Genomic DNA, 16875 nt, shown 5'->3' with positions numbered 1-16875 from the left:
ATTGCGATAATATTGTGGACCCAATGGATTCATTAAAAACAATTCATTGAATATCGCATCCGCTCCATCGGAAGACAAAGCATGTGCACACTTGTAAAACCTCCGATTTTTATGAAGTTGCGATTGCGGGATTAAAGGAATGACTCTGATTCTCATGAAATTGCGATTGCGGGATTAAAGGTGATGGCGTGGCATGTGGGACCTCCATGTGGGTATAGCAGCTCTTATATGGTTTCCGTGAATAATCAAGTCTATTGGATGAATATTAAGAAAAAAGGGCCTCTCTAATATAATTTTAATATGCGACATCACAAGTCGGCCCCTCCACCTTTGAACGTGTCGTTTCGATTCATTGGAAAAACTCATACATATATACATATACAAGTTGAAACGCTTCATATGATTCAAGCGTATCAGGCATCTATCACAAAGAACAAGGAAAGTTCACAACTCGTGAACTTGAAGAAACAGAGGAAGCCGAAGGTCTGGCAGATGCAGAAGGTGCAGTAGAAGCCGAAGGTCTGGCAGACAGAGAAGGTGCAGTAGAAGTCGAAGGTCTGGTAGACGTAGAAGGTACAATAGAAGTCGAAGGCCGAGCGAAGAAGGAAGCTGAAGACAGAGCGGGAGGACAATCTTTTGACCTGATTCATCTTGAAAGATAGGGTTGGAGCCCTTGGGGTTGGTGCCTCAAAATTGGAAGGATTGGTGTCCTTGGAGTTGGTGCTCCTAAATCCAAGGTTGGTGCCTTGACAAGATAGGGTCGAAGCCCTAGAGGTCAGAGCCTCATCAAAACCAAGTTGGAGCTTGGAACACAATTATACTGTATTTATTATTTTACTCGATAAAATTATACTTATACATTTCTCTATTTAAATTGTGAAGAATTAAACTAGTAATAATAACAATTGAAAGAAAATATTGATTGAACCCCCCCCCAGTATTTCCAACAGCTAGAAGAAGGCTTCTTAGTCACAATGAGAAATCAAGAAGTGTCAGGAAGACTTCCTCTGTTCGATGGCACAAATTTTGGTTTTTGGAAAAAAAGAATGTCCTACTACTTAATGTCCCTTGGACCTGAAGTTTGGCATTCGGTTTTAAATGGGTACACAGCTCCTTCCACTCTTCCAACAGATCAAGACGAAAGGAAAGCTTACATTGCAAATGCAAAAGCCTTAAATTCCATCACTAGTGGAATCACTGATTCTGAATTTACAAAAGTCATGAATTGTGACTCGGCCAAAGAAGTATGGGATAAGCTAGTTAGCTTATACGATGGGGACTCCAAAGTTAAGAAGGCAAAGCTTCAAACTCATAGAAGACAATTTGAAAGTCTGAAAATGGATGATGAAGAAGATATTGCATCATACTTTCTCCGAGTAGCTGAAGTGGTCAACTCTCTTAAAGGATTGGGAGAAAACATTGAAGAAAGCACTATTGTTCAAAAGGTCTTAAGATCTCTCCCAGATAGATTTGACTCCAAAGTAAGTGCTATAGAAGAAATGAAGGACCTAGATACTCTCAAGATGGATGAACTTCATGGAATCCTCATTGCCTATGAGATGAGAAAAGGAAGCCCAAGTTCCAAAGATGCAGCATTCAAGGCCTCAAAATCAAAAAAGGGGAAAGAATGGAATACCAGTAGTGATGACTCCGATGTTGAATCCGAATTGGCATAATTTGTACGAAGACTAAAGAAAGGATCTAAGCTAAAAGGTAAGTACCCTCTTATTTGTTTCAAATGTGGAAGAATAGGTCATTATGCTGCAAAATGTCCTCTTAAGCATGATAGTGATGATGAGGAAAATTCTAAAAGGATGGTATACAAAAAAAGAGGGTTCAATAAGAAGAATTTCTTCTCTAAGCAAGATGAGTCTGATGAAGATGAATTTGTAGTCATCAAAAAGAAATCAACTAATCATTTCCCTCATCGCAAAGGAGGTAATGATGAATCTGATGAAGAAAATGACTATGCTGGAAGCCAAGAAGTATTATTCATGGCATTCACAAATGATGATGATTCAGGTCTAGTAGGAAATGTAGACGAATTGTTAATGAATGCCACTGAAGAAAATGAGAAATTACGAAATAAAATCATTTCTCTCAAGGTAGAAAAGGAGGAAGCAAAAAGAAGGGAAGACCTCTTGAAAAATAAGCTAAAAGAAAAAGAAGAAATTTGTGAAGAACATGAAGCCGAAATAGTATCTCTGAGGAAGGAATTGGAGCAAGTCAAAAAGGGTTGGGAAAGCTCTCAAATACTTGACATTATCCTAAATGATCAAAAACCTCAACATGACAAATCTGGGATAGGTTTTAAGGGAGAATCATCAAGTACTAAGAATAATGCAAAAAGCTACGCTGACATACTTTCCAGCAACCCAAAAGAAGAAAGATTATCTCATCAAAGACCCATCTCAAATCCAAAGAATGAAGAGAGAGTAACTCCAAGGAAGAATTTTGATTCAAATCATCGCTATTACAATAGGTACAAAACTATCTTTTTTGGGCATTGTTTTTATTGTAAAAATTTTGGTCATCAAGCTAAACATTGCATGGCTCATAAGAATGAAACACCAAAATTTAAGGATCAAACAAACAAACCATATGGTCTCAAAGGACAAGAACAAATGAAGACCTACAACTCTTTTGATCCCTTGGCCAAACTTGATCCAATTTGCTCATTATGTAATGATAGTGGACATAATGAACAAAATTGCCCCCTCAAAAGAAGAGAAGCAAAAAATGAGAATCCCAACATGGATAAATGTGGCCTAGCTCTATGTACTCACAGTGATGAAAATCATTGGTTTGTCGATAGTGGGTGCTCCAAACATATGACAGGTGACAAAAGGAAGTTTGTCTCATTGAACAAAAAGGAAGGAAAGGTATACTTTGGAAGTGGATCTGCCAAAATTGCTGGAAAAGGAACTATTACCCTTATTAATGGAAAAGGAAAGGCTCAAAATGCTTTGCTAGTAAACGGGCTCAAACACAATCTCTTGAGTGTTAGCCAAATCTATGATCAAGGACATAATGTTGTCTTTAGCACTAAAGATTGTGAAATAACGAACTCTTCCTCGAGGGAACTTGTGGCGAAAGCAGTTAGAACATCAGATAACGTCTACATTCTGAAAGTTGGTTGTGGCACAAGCGACTTGGACATACAAGTTTCGATAACTTGATCAATATCAGCAAGATTAATGCAGTACGAGACATCCCAAAGTTATTCAAGCCAAATCAAGGAGTATGTGGTCCATGTCAACATGGAAAGCAAACTAGAACCAGCCACAAGACCAAGGAGTTTTCTACATCAAAACCTTTGGAGATCATCCATGCTGATTTATGTGGACCAACTAAAACTCTAGCACTCCAAGGAGAAAGGTACTTTGCTTTATTTGTTGATGTGTGGGTATATTTCATAAAATATAAATCTAAAGCATTTGAATGTTTTAAGAATCTTAAAGCTCTTGTAGAAAATGAAAAGGATTCTAAGATTAAATGTCTTATAATGGATAGAGTGGGAGAATTCACATCAAAAGAATTTGATGAATTCTGTAAAGTACATGGAATCGAAAGAGAACTCTCTTCTGCCAGAACACCCAAGCAAAATGGGGTAGTTGAAAGAAGAAACCGAACTGTTCAAGAAATGGCAAGAACAATGTTAATAGCAGTTGACTTGCAGCCAAAATTTTGGAGAGAAGCAGTCGGGACAGCTGTTTATACCTTGAATCGAACTCAACTAAGACCAAATAATGAGAAGACTCCTTATGAATTATGGAAAGGAAGACCTGCTTCAGTAAAATACTTCAAGATTTTTGGAAGCAAGTGCTTCATAAAAATCAATGATGACTCACCAGGAAAATTTGATTCTCGGGTTGACGAAGGAATATTCCTTGGATATTCTACAAGGAGCAAAGCCTACAAGTGCTACAATAATCGACTACGGAAAATAGTGGAAAGCATTGATGTGAAGATTGATGAAGACCTTCCAGAAAAAGAAATTGAAGATCATGAAGTTGACCTTCTCGTTGAAGAAAACGAAGAAAAACCTGAAAAAGAGGAAAAAGATCAAGAAAAACACAAGGAAAAAGAACCATCTCAAACCCCTTCAAAGGTGAATTTTCTCCAAAAACATCACCCAGAAGAGCAGATTATTGGCAATATAGATGAAGGGATGCAAACTCGAAGAAGAATGACAAGTACACCAAAGAAAAATGATGTTGCTCTCCTATCTATGATAGAACCAGAAACATTTACTCAAGCAAGTAAGGATCCTCATTGGGTAAAAGCCATGGAAGAAGAAATGTCTCAAATCGAGCAGAATGAGACATGGGAGCTAGTACCTCATCCAGAGGATAAAAATATAATTGGAACCAAGTGGGTGTTCAAAAACAAAATGAATGAAGATGGACAAATCATCAGAAATAAAGCAAGGCTTGTTTGTAAAGGCTATTCACAAATTGAAGGAATCGACTTTGAAGAAACCTTTGCACCAGTAGCTTGTACGGAAGCTATACGGATGTTCTTGGCATTTTCTTGCTCAAAAGGATTCAAAATCTATCAAATGGACATAAAATCAGCATTTTTGAATGGGGAACTCAAGGAAGAAGTCTACATGGAGCAACCAGAAGGGTTTAATCTAGCAGAAGGAAAAGACTTTGTTTGTAAGTTGAAAAAGGCATTATATGGGTTGAAACAAGCTCCTAAAGCTTGGTACGCAAGATTGGATCACTTTCTACAACAAGAAGGCTTCAAGAAGGGGGTGGCAAGAAGTAATCTCTACATAAAGATCGATGAGGATAAGTTACTAGTCACTCTTGTCTATGTTGATGATCTGATTTTTGCTAGTAATAATGATGAGATGAGCCATGAGTTTGCTCACAATATGTCCAAAAAGTTCGAAATGTCGATGATAGGAGAGTTATCTTACTTCCTTGGACTACAAGTATCTCAAACCACGGCAGGCATGTTCATATCTCAAGCAAAATATCTTAAGGACATGCTTAAAAGATATGGAATGGAAGACTGTGCACCCATGAGCACACCTGTGACCACAGATTGCAAATTAGCAAAGATGATGACTCTCCTCCGGTAGATGCAACTCATTACAGGTCAATAATTGGAGCCCTCCTATACTTAATTGCTACGAGACCTGACATTACGCAAGCAGTAGGAATGGTCAGAAGATTTCAATCAGCTCCTAAACAATCCCATTTGTTCGCTGTAAAAAGAATTCTCAGATACTTGAAAGGAAGTCTTGATTTTGGTCTTTGGTACCCTAAGAGCTCAACTCTTACTGTGACTGCATACACCGATGCTGATTGGGCCGGAAGTGTCGATGATCGAAAAAGTACTAGTGGAAATGCATTCTTCCTGGGAGATTGTCTAGTATCTTGGCTCAGCAAAAAACAAACATCCATATCACTATCTACAGCTGAAGCCGAGTATATAGCTGCTGCAGATTGTTGTACTCAAATATTATGGATGAAGGAAGCTCTGAAAGATGTCAACATAGGTACCAATCAACTAATCACCATCTATTGTGATAACACAAGAACTATCAGTCTCAGCAAAAATCTAGTGATGCACTCAAAGACCAAACATATACCAATCAAGTATCATTTCCTTCGTGAACAAGTAGTTGAACAAAACATCAACTTGGAATATATCAATACTAAGGAGCAAATCGTTGATATTTTCACAAAACCTCTTCCTCGAGAAGCATTTGAACATCTTCGCCAAAAGAAGAGGGTTATTTCTCTAGCATCACATTAAGTTGATTCATAAAGATGTTGCATGATAGGGGGAGCAGTTCGACAGGGGTAGTTCTTGTGCACCTTTTTGCCATTGATGTCAAAGGGGGAGAGAAGAAGAATATTGCCATCAATGACAAAGGGGGAGATTGTTAATCTAGGTTTTCATTGATGTCAATATGGTAGTGTTTGTGACGGGAAATTCTTGTGACATGTGTGGTTGCCCATTGATCATAATACTACTCATGGAGGATCCAAGGATTGAATACAAACATAATAGAAACAGTGGAACCGAGGAGGAAAGATATCAGATGCCATCAGAAGAGGAGAAAGAGTAAAAAGGAGAAGCCATGAAGCCAAAGAGTAAGAGGAAGAGTTCATCAGAAGCCATCAAGGAAGCAGGTTATCGCATATGCCCAAGGGTAAGTGTCGTCGACAGAACAAAGAGAAACAATGATATCGGAGGAGCAAAGAAGAAAACGTCGGAGGAGCCATATCGGAGGAAGTAATAAACCATGGGAACCCTTTCGACAATATATAATATCAGTGACTTTACCAACGGTCTATTATGTGCCACTACCCAAAACCCCCAATGCGATATGTACTACGGACCCGAAACAGGTTATGGTAACAACCCCATACAATATCGCATTCGTCGCATAATCGCAAGCCATAAAGGGATGTTATGTTCAAATCGCCGATTGCGATATATATGCGGACCCAACCGCTCTATTAGAATACACCGTTATGTTATATCGCGTCCACCGTGTCGGAAGTTATGTACCATAAGTCTTAAAGGATGTCACGTTAAAACACTGATTGCGATATTACTACAGACCCGACAACTCCATTAAAATACACCTTTATGTAGTATTGCGTCCGGGTATCGAAAGTTACACAAATCATAAAGGGTTGTCACCCCGAACCACCGATTGCGATAGCATTGCGGACCCGTTGCACCATTATAGCATGGCTTAATTAAATATCGCATCCGCAGTAATCGCAAAGTTCAAAGGAATGTCAAACTGCCGATTGCGATAATATTGTGGACCCGATGGATTCATTAAAAACAGTTCATTGAATATCGCATCCACTCCATCAGAAGACAGAGCATGTGCACACTTGTAAAACCTCCGATTTTTATGAAGTTGCGATTATAGGATTAAAGGAATGACTCTGATTCTCATGAAATTGCAATTGCGGGATTAAAGGTGATGACGTGGCATGTGGGACCTCCATGTGGGTATAGCAGCTCTTATATGGTTTCCGTGAATAATCAAGTCTATTGGATGAATATTAAAAAAAAGGGCCTCTCTGATATAATTTTAATATGCGACATCACAAGTCGGCTCCTCCACCTTTGAACGTGTCGTTTCGATTCATTGGCAAAACTCATACATATATACATATACAAGTTGAAACGCTTTATATGATTCAGGCGTATTAGGCATCTATCACAGAGAACAAGGAAAGTTCACAACTCGTGAACTTGAAGAAACAGAGGAAGTCGAAGGTCTAGCAGATGCAGACAGTGCAGTAGAAGCCAAAGGTCTGGCAGACGCAGAAGGTGCAGTAGAAGCCTAAGGTCTGGCAAACGCAGAAGGTACAGTAGAAGCCGAAGGCTGAGCGAAGAAGGAAGCTGAAGACAGTGCGAGAGGACAATCTCTTGACCTGTTCATCTTGAAAGATAGGGTTGGTGCCTCAGAATTGGAAGGATTGGTGTCCTTGGAGTTGGTGCTCCTAAATCCAAGGTTGGTGCCCCTAAATCCAAGGTTGGTGCCTTGACAAGATATGGTCAAAGCCCTAGAGGTCGGAGCCTCATCAAAACCAAGTTGGAGCTTGGAACACATTTATACTATATTTATTATTTTACTCAATAAAATTATACTTATACATTTCTTTATTATAATAACAATAACAATTGAAAGAAAATACTGATTCACCCCCCTCTCAGTATTTCCAACAACCCACTCTCCCAAAATTAGGTATTACCCATGAACTAGTGGTATAACAAGCACTGTAAAGCTCTCCATAACCAACTTCAACTTTTCTTTCCTCATAATCACTCTTCTTACCTCAATCTCTAATACTTTTACACTACCTCCTTCACCACAAGGAACGCCTCTATATCTAACATAAGAGACATGAATTGTGTGCTCCACTTCGTCACTTCCCCAAAACCTTCTAGCACACCATTTTACCTCACCACTGCCCCCTCCCCTCAAACCTCAATGTTAGCTCCATGTTCAACCATACTTCTACTCTATATAATATAATTAGGCAACACAGAACCAAGGTTACCTCGCCCCCCATAACCTTGCTACTTATTCTCTTATAAAGATATCAAAGAGACAGCAAGAGTTATGACCACCAGAATAGCAATGAAAGAGGAGGGTTTTCAAGTCGAATTCTTCAGACATGGCTTCACCCCCTTGATTCTTACATTATTGACTCGTTTAACCATGTTGTTAGCATATGTTTCCCACCAACTTAGACCCACCATACCATCCACCCAATTCACAAATTGAGCTCCAATGCAAATCCTAACAACTACATGATGGTTATGGTTGATCATACATTCTTGAAGATATATGCTACAAACCCTTATCAAAGGTTCCAATGAGCCAAGGGTGCTACAAATATTGAAAAAGGCTCATTAGAAAAAAGGGCAAGTGGGTTTTCAACCCACCTACAAAACAATTGATCACATAATCACGCTCCAAGCCATCATTTAGGAGACATGGCATCACTCTTTGCAAGTCTGTTGTTGCTTTGTAGGCTTTTGAAAATCCTTTTGGCTTGATCCCACAAGTGCCTTTATTCTAGAGGCTTGAAGATATTAGAATTTATAATATTCTCATGGCAGCCATTATGCACCCTTACAAGCTTGTTTTGGGTCAGGTCTGCACAGCGCACAAAGTGCTAGATTTCATCATGAGTACTCTTAGGATCAAGCAAGGGTGCTTGCTTTCTCCCTTCTGTTTGAGATTTACATCAATGAGTTGGAATCATTCCTCGATGAGCACATCTAAGATGGTGAAAAGTGCCTCTTTTTTTAATTCGTATTCTTCATTTGGTTGATGACATGGCCATCCTAGCCTCTTCCCTAAAGGAACTACAGAGATAGTTGGACTCTATGGCCCTCTTCTGTGACCTTAGACAATTGACGGTTAATCTAGGTCAAACCAAGGTTACAATCTTCAATGGGTTGAAAAGGTCTTCTTAGATTACCATTCTGTAAAGGGGAGGAAACCAAGATCACAGGTTCCAAGGCATACTTAGGGATTTAGTTCTTAGGGCCTCATTTTAGTTTGAGACATAACTACTATGGAACCTTAGCTCCACTCAAGAGATAGATCTTCCATCATCACTTCCAGGACATTTCATCCAAGATGGTTCACATGGATTCCATTATTCAAGCCACAATTCTCTACAACTTAGAGGTCTAGGAGCCTAGTTTGAAAGAGTCAACACGGGCCACTGTTGAGAGGGTGCAAACCCTTCTCTTGCGGCATTTCATTAAATACAAATATACAATGCCCACACCTATCACCCTTTATTAGGTTTGGTGCCCCCCCCACCCTTTCACATCAAGACCCTTTTCAACCCTATCTCCTCCACTGTCTTTGGGGCTATGCAGACTCAACTATGGACAGAAACCACTAACCATACCTAGTCGATTGTTCCTCAAAAGCCATTGCATTGGCTAGCCTACCCCCTGGGATGGGTTCACAACTAGTTTGCAAGGTTTTCAAATCTTTTGGCATTTATGAGTTATTGAACGAACCACCTCCCTCAATTCAAATACCCACTTGAAGTGTCTGGTTGCCTCCTACCTACTACACAGGTACTGAATAAGATAACCCACAATGAAATATATAAGTACTACAGACAGAGCAATTGGATAGAGTCATCAAGCGAGTTGGCCTGAATGATGGTCGTTCATGTAGAGCATCTCATGGAGCTGAAAGGTGAACTTATTTCCCAACCTTCGTACACCCATCATCATTGGATGCATGCCCTCCAAATCCCCCTGGGCCAATCCAAAGTGTGTTCCCATAGGCTTTAGGTGGAGACAAATGACCACAGCAAATAGTCAAACAAGATCTATCAATTGTGCCATCTTCAAGGCATTGAAACTAAGGAACATTTTCATCTTTCGCTGCTCCCTCTACTATGAGGTTCAAGGGTAGTTTCACTATCTATTTTGGAAGTCATGGTCACTTTCCAATTTCTCCAGGTACCATGAGCAAAGTTGCTTAGTTCTTTACATGCATGAGGCCCTCAAAGTCCGGTCCAATACTCTCTGGCCACCTCCTAGACCAGCATCCTACTAGAGGACCACCTCCTCCTTCCCAATGCTCCTACCTACCAAAGGTACCAATAGACACATGATTTGTAATATGAAGCTTGGCTCTCGATCAATGCGAGACTGTGGGGCTTTCACCACTTCTCAGTGATTCTCAAGCCGTGGCCATTCCAGACCCCTCACAACCAGGAGAGGACACCCAAGCCTCAATGGCAGGCAACATTGTTGAGACAGCAGCAGAGTACATGGTCCAGATTATCTTCAAATTCCTCTTCTTCCAGACGGTATTCTATTCAGAGTTTCCACAATTTGGCCTCAGATGGTAGGAGAGCAGTTGCTAGCAGACCTTGAGTCCCACTCATTCCTTGTATTCCAGTTTTTGTGTTCATCTCTCCCCAGTCTTTGTATTCAGACATGAGAGTTTTATTTAGATCTTAGATTAAGGCATTACCTCACTTTATTTCTCTTACTTCCTGCTTCTTGCTTTATTTAGGAGCTGTGTCTGCACTCCCACTTTGTATTAATACATTTGTACTCAGCAGTCCCATTGACCCTACTTTTTTGGTCATTTGTTGGAAATTAATAAAATTATCTAATCCTACAACAAGCATTCAAAGATATGTGAGAGACAGTAGAACATTCAAGTTATTCAACTGCTCATATGGCAGCTAGGATCACCTGGGGAGAGATAATAGACACCTGGGGAATATTGGTGATCCTTGGTAACATCAGCAATCTCCCTACAAAGCCAACTTAGGAGGAGAATGCAAAATGTCAACAAACAAGATTTGAACAGAAGAGTTTCGTACAGGATTTAAAATAAAATTGCTAAACAACAAGATGCTTGTGAGTGAAGAAAGCCAAGAAAATTAACAATTATATGAGAAGGGGATGATTACCCGTCAACATTATCCCCAAAAGTGAGATCTCCGGCTGAGACAGTTTTTTGAATTGCTCCTTTTTGCACTTCTTCTGTTCCACTTCTTAACTCAGTCTGTCCAATTAAAGAAAGAGTAAGATAATCGCAGCAGAACAACTCATGCTTGTAAACCAATTAACAGGAAAAGTAAGCAAACACATAAATATATGCAAGAAAATTGGAAATGAATGCCAAGTAAACTTATTAATTTGCCCAAAAAGGATATACCAAATTATGTGAACATCATTCGGTATTGCTAATGTGTAAAGTAAAATTTAGCAGTTTCTGATAATATTGGACACGTGTATTCAAAATATTTTTCCAGGATTTGGATCAGAAGATCTCTTTATATATGATCATCTTGAAAATAGTCATTTGTATTGCAAAATAGAAGTGAATACTATAAGATCATGTGTAACATAGTGAAAATGAATAAAACACCACAAAGATAGAGAGATCAACACTGTCAATTAGTAGGTGAAGACCAGTAATGTACAAATTCAACTTTCAAGTGTATTACAGCTCACATAACTAAGAATGGTTTGATGTACAACAAAAAGAAAAGGATCCACAAGAAAACGATGGTTTGAACAAGTATTTCGATGATAAGTAAAGCTTAAGATGGGAACTCAATCCAAGATTATAAATTGTTAGTGTGGAAAAAAGTTTGCTCATGAAAAACTAGATTATCAATAGTATAAGTAGGTTGCATCAAGGACTGAAGTGACTATTAAATTCCATACACCATTTTGTTGAGTTATTCAACTTATTCAACTATGCCAGCACACTCTACATTGTTTTGTTATCACATTTAGGGTTATGGAGTTGATCCACAATGGTCATTCTAATTATGGGCACCATCCTCCTGAGTTTTCCATCTGCACCAACATACTCCACATTGTTTTGTTGTAGCGTCTGTGATGAGATCAGAGCACTACACTGCATGACAAAATGTTAATGTAACCAAACTTCATTATGTGTGACCTGGTCGCAGTACTGTAATAGAGTTGGTCCATCATGACCATTGGAATTATGGGCACCGTCCTCCTCAGTTTTCCATCTACACCAGCATACTCCACATTGTTTTGTTGTAGCATCTGTGATGAGATCAGAGCACTACACTGCACGACCAAAAATGAATGTAATCAAACTTCATTATGAGTGGCCTGGTCGCAGTACTGTAAAACACTAAGTTGTATATTAGCACATCTACAACAGTGTTGTCTGCCACTTTCAACTGCACAGTGGATTGCTCACTCAATGTGTGGTCCATGCTAGTTCTTCTGCACAATTCCACACTTCTAAAATAGGGACCAATTCTAACTGGCCATACTTGGGTTTTGATCAAACATCTCCTGAGCTTGATTCCAACTGTCATGAATATAGTGAACTCTAGAACTCCTCCAAGATCATGGACCCACGTAGTGAGGAAGAATCTATAAGCCAATAATGCTTAGACAGCATAGAAACTCTGGCTTCACAACCCCAAGTTTCAACCTCACAAACCAATGGCAGGTTGAACGCTCGGTAATGCCAATATAGGGATCCTGCTCACTCCTCTCAAGGCATTGCTCCTCATAGTGCGAACCGCTCTCCTCCCAATTTTGGAATTTCCACAAGTTCCTTGATACTTCAGTTGTTCATACAAGGACAAAAATGTGAACCACGAATGGTTATTTTGCCCATGTTTTGAAGGGTTTGTATGCCTCCAACTCATTTGACCCAAGGTGCGCACTTCCACAAAAAAAAATCGCTCCCTGGTAGATTTCTTTTCTTTTCTTCACAAAAAAAAAATTCACTCTACTATTCAACACCCTTGTAAAAGTATGTGACAAAGCTGGTGAGAAGGAAAAGGGTTGGAACAACAAATTTTACGTGCTCCTATTGTAAAACAACCTACAATAGTTCATATATTGTGTAAGAAAGCATCTCTACAAGATTATGCCATGTGATGAAAAACACTGTATGACTCAAAACCTATGATCAAGTGCTAGCAAAAGATAAGAATAGATACAGAATAATACCAAGCAGCAATACAATTCCTTCATACAAACCAAGGGTTGCCTTCTAGGGCAAAAAGCCCTAAATTAACATAACTTCTACTATCAAATCTTCCGCCTAATGAACAGTCTAGATTGACTACAAAATTACAATATTTACGAGGCAATTTTCTCAAAATTTTCATTTTGGGGGTGTTGCCCCCGAACCCCCGCCAAGGGGGGCTCAAAGGTTGTTGTTGCCCCCCCTGGACCCTCCTGCAACAGTGGTAGGGGGCGCAAGCCCCCCACACCCCCTCTTCAGGGACTGTGATCCAAACGCGACTGAAACAAGACCTCAAAATTAGGAAGATAATCAGGGTCCACACCCAACAAGATGAGAATCAAGATGTTGTAACTTGTGGACTAGTGATTGATGAAAATTATAACTACTAGATGATTGATGTTGTATGGTTTGATCCATGTTTTTATGCTTTTTATAACTAATTCATCATTCTACGGGCTTTTGTTGACATATCTGAATCAAAATATATAAAAATATATATTATATAAAAAAACGCTCTCGACCTAAAAGCTTCTGAAAATTGTCACTCCTACTCCCGCTTACCACTTTCGTTCCCAAGCAGCCCATGAATGTTGAGAGAGCTCCTAAAGGGAGCGCCCAAGGTCCACCGAAGATTACCTAGACCAATCCACTAAGGTTCAATGCCCCAAAGGATATCATATTACTTTGTCTTATGTTACGAACAAACTTGTTCAATAACTATGAAAAAATCAAATCCAAAGAGGAGAGGGGAAGGAAATCCATTCAAGATAAATAAAATATATTTGTATTTGAATAGTATGAGTGACTGGTTTACAAGATCTCTCATCACACTATAAAGCAATAATTTGTATTATTATTATTACTATTATGTATTAGAATATAATGCATATTTATGATCATTACACATTGGTACCATCATGGTGATTAGTGATAACAAAGATAGCTCCTCATCAACTTCTATTGTTCGTGCCAAATAGTGGCTATCTCCTTTTCTTCTTCTCTTAGCATAATAATGTGTATCTATTTCAAGATTCGTGTTCTAAGTTGACCCCTTTACATTCCACTTTGATTTTGTATTTGTTTATGAACCTAAGAGTTGCCTTTGGCACTCCCACATAGCTATTGTGGCTTGCTTTATTTTCTTATCCCATAAAACCCATCTTGGTCAGTTGTGCACAGTAAAAGAATTTTTTAATTCATTTTTAATGCAATGGCTGACAACAAAACCATCTCTCCAAGAACATTTGACCAATAGCATCTCTAGTTTGAACTGTCTATCACACAATTCAGCAGTAGCATTTTATGTACAATGATTCTTCGGGAGCTACAAGCTTCACTTACCAATGATCCTACCTCAATGACCTTTCTTCTGTTTTAATGATGTTTCTCATGAAAACAATTCGAACCTCAAACCCTACTACAACAATGCCAAAATTTTATCAATTTATGTCCTCAAATGTTAAAATTGGCAACTAGGGCCAAACTCCACATGGGTCATCTTATTTATGACAGCTGATATTTTTCTTGGATTCCTCTCTCCGAGAGGTGTAGGATTGATCTAAAGATCATCTGATTCTGACATGTACAAATGAAGTTATGAATTTATTTTGATTATGGTCAAATTGTCAAGGTCAGCCAGCAAACTTATGTAGGCTCAAAAGCCCAACAGTGATGTTTATTCATCCTCAATGTTGCATATAAATAGAAGGTGACTTAGCCTCATTTGGACACACTCATCTTCACACTTCTCTCTCTCTCTCTTCTCATTGATTGGGTACGGATTTCTAGGCCTCCCTTTCTCCAAATGTTCGAAATTTCAGGAGAACAAAATTTCAGGAGGCCAAAATTTCAGGAGGCCAAAATTTCAGGAGAGCGAAATTTCAGGAGACCGAATTTCTGGACAATTTGACCAAGCGTTGACCAACATGCGTTGACCTCCTTTGACTACGTTCTGTGAGGGTTATCTCTATTTGGGCAGGCCGCATTTCTGGCACAGAAATCGAGGCTAAACGTTGACTATTGATTAGCATTGACTGCAACTAGGGCTAACCACAAGTGGGTTGTTGACCAGATTTGACTGAGTTGAATTTGATTGTTTTGAGGGCTATTTTATCTTGTTGTTTGGAGGCCGAAGTTGACTGAAGTTGACCGATTTGTTGAGGGTCAAATCTTCCTTGTTGACCATTGTTGACTTTTCTGGTTAGGGCTCTTTTGTTGTTGTTATAAATTATCAGATTTGTAAAGTGTACTATCTCTCTCTGTTGAACAATTGAAGACTAAAAGAGGATTTGATCAAGGGTTTCCTCACATTGGGGTTTGTCCCTGGGTGATGCCCCATCTTGTGTCCTCTTGTCTTGGCTTGTTTTCTACTATTTGTGTTTATGTTCTATCTGCATTTTACTATCATGTTGATGTGATTGCTAATCTGAATATTGATACTGGGCTAATAAAGAAATTGAAGTAAAATTGCTCTAAAGCATAGAACATACCATTGTTGCCTAAAATTAACATCAAACATTTTCTCTCAATTCTTAGAAGTTTTCCTTTACAATGATAATTGGTGTAGATAGCTACAATTTCCAAGGCATGAATTTAAGCTATTTTCTTCTCTGCCACAAACCTCTAATAACTAAGAGCTGAAAACAAACTTTCGAGGTGTGATACTCTCCACAAGTTGATTGTGTTGAAGAATCTAGGACACTTATAGTTACTGTGATTCTTCTTAGCTTGATAACTATTTGTGAGGAGTTTTAACTTTTCTTCTTAGCATAGTCTTCACTTGTTATTATTAGAGTGTGTCTTCTTAGTTCATCAAATAGCTACTAAAACAAAAGAAATAAGAACACACAATGTTGGCTTTCTGCCAAGGCCAAAACCTCTCCCTCTTGGAGAGGAAAACCCGCTCAAAATTCTTCGTATAGAGATTCCAATTGACGAATACCAAGACCATGACCCTTGACCTATGAAGCCACTCCAAGACCAAGACACCAATCTTCTTCTTGCTGTTGAGATCATCATCATCATTACTGCTTCACCGAGATCATCATTGTTGCACCATGACTGCTCCTTGAGATCACCACTGAGATTATCTCTGCACCTTCATTGAGATCATAACCTTCAAGAACAAGATCATGACCATGATAGGATCATGACTGCACCTTAATGTAAGTCCATATAGATTGCGTCACTATGAGATCCTTCCATCATCATTGGGTTGAGACTATGATCATCCTTGTCATTGTCGTCACTGCTCCTCATTATGCCGAGACTGTAATAGTTGAGACCGTGATTATCTTTGTCATTGTCATCACCGCTCCTTCTCATTATGTCAAGACTGTAATATCTAACCAAAAACTTATAGACTCCTTCAACTGTAACACTGCAACATAGTCTTCATCCGAGATTCTTGTTCCATTACTTGTCTGAGATATCACTGAGATTATTACGGAAATTTCAGATATATCTGAAGTAGCAGAGGTTTATACAAAATTCTGAAACCCTGTAATCTTATTCGAAAATCTCAGATGTATCTCAGTTTTGTCTCTCCTTCTGCGCAGACCCTAATGGGGTATATATAGTGGTTTTGTCTCCATAAATAAGCCGACTTGTATTGTTGAACCGATGTGTCTATTATTTGAGCCGACTTGACTGCCTTTTAATTCGATTTCCAAGCCGACGTGACAGAGAGGATGGTGCTTGTCATTTGGAGGGCTACTTGACATTGTTTATGACACAAATATATTTTTCTTATGCTCAAGAAGAGTTGCTTCATACATGACTTGACTCTTTGACATATCAATAAATCCTAAGGCTCTCAATGGGAGCCACTAATAAATAAATAAACCTCTTGCTCA

At 39.0% G+C, this 16875-nt stretch overlaps 1 protein-coding gene across 3 annotated transcripts in view; it reads right to left on the bottom strand.

Annotated features, from left to right (window-relative positions):
• LOC149265076 (vacuolar protein sorting-associated protein 52 A-like) overlaps nt 1–16875 on the bottom strand; it is a 354902-nt gene that overhangs the window by 280732 nt on the left and 57295 nt on the right. Inside the window, exon 3 of one of the 3 annotated variants that reach the window (XM_089429125.1) lies at nt 10959–11053. The exons of the other annotated variants lie outside the window; for them this stretch is intronic. Within the exon in view, the coding sequence (XP_089285251.1) occupies nt 10959–11053 (95 nt within the window). The remainder of the gene's footprint in view (nt 1–10958; nt 11054–16875) is intronic. 3 annotated transcript variants of the gene reach the window in all.

Source organism: Pinus tabuliformis, chromosome 6 (genome assembly GCF_031772625.1).
Source record: "Pinus tabuliformis cultivar Carrire ecotype Pingquan chromosome 6, CPIR1, whole genome shotgun sequence".
Lineage (NCBI taxonomy): Eukaryota > Viridiplantae > Streptophyta > Pinopsida > Pinales > Pinaceae > Pinus > Pinus tabuliformis.
Note: the sequence above shows the minus strand (reverse complement) of the source record. Positions and strands in the feature narration are given on the sequence as shown.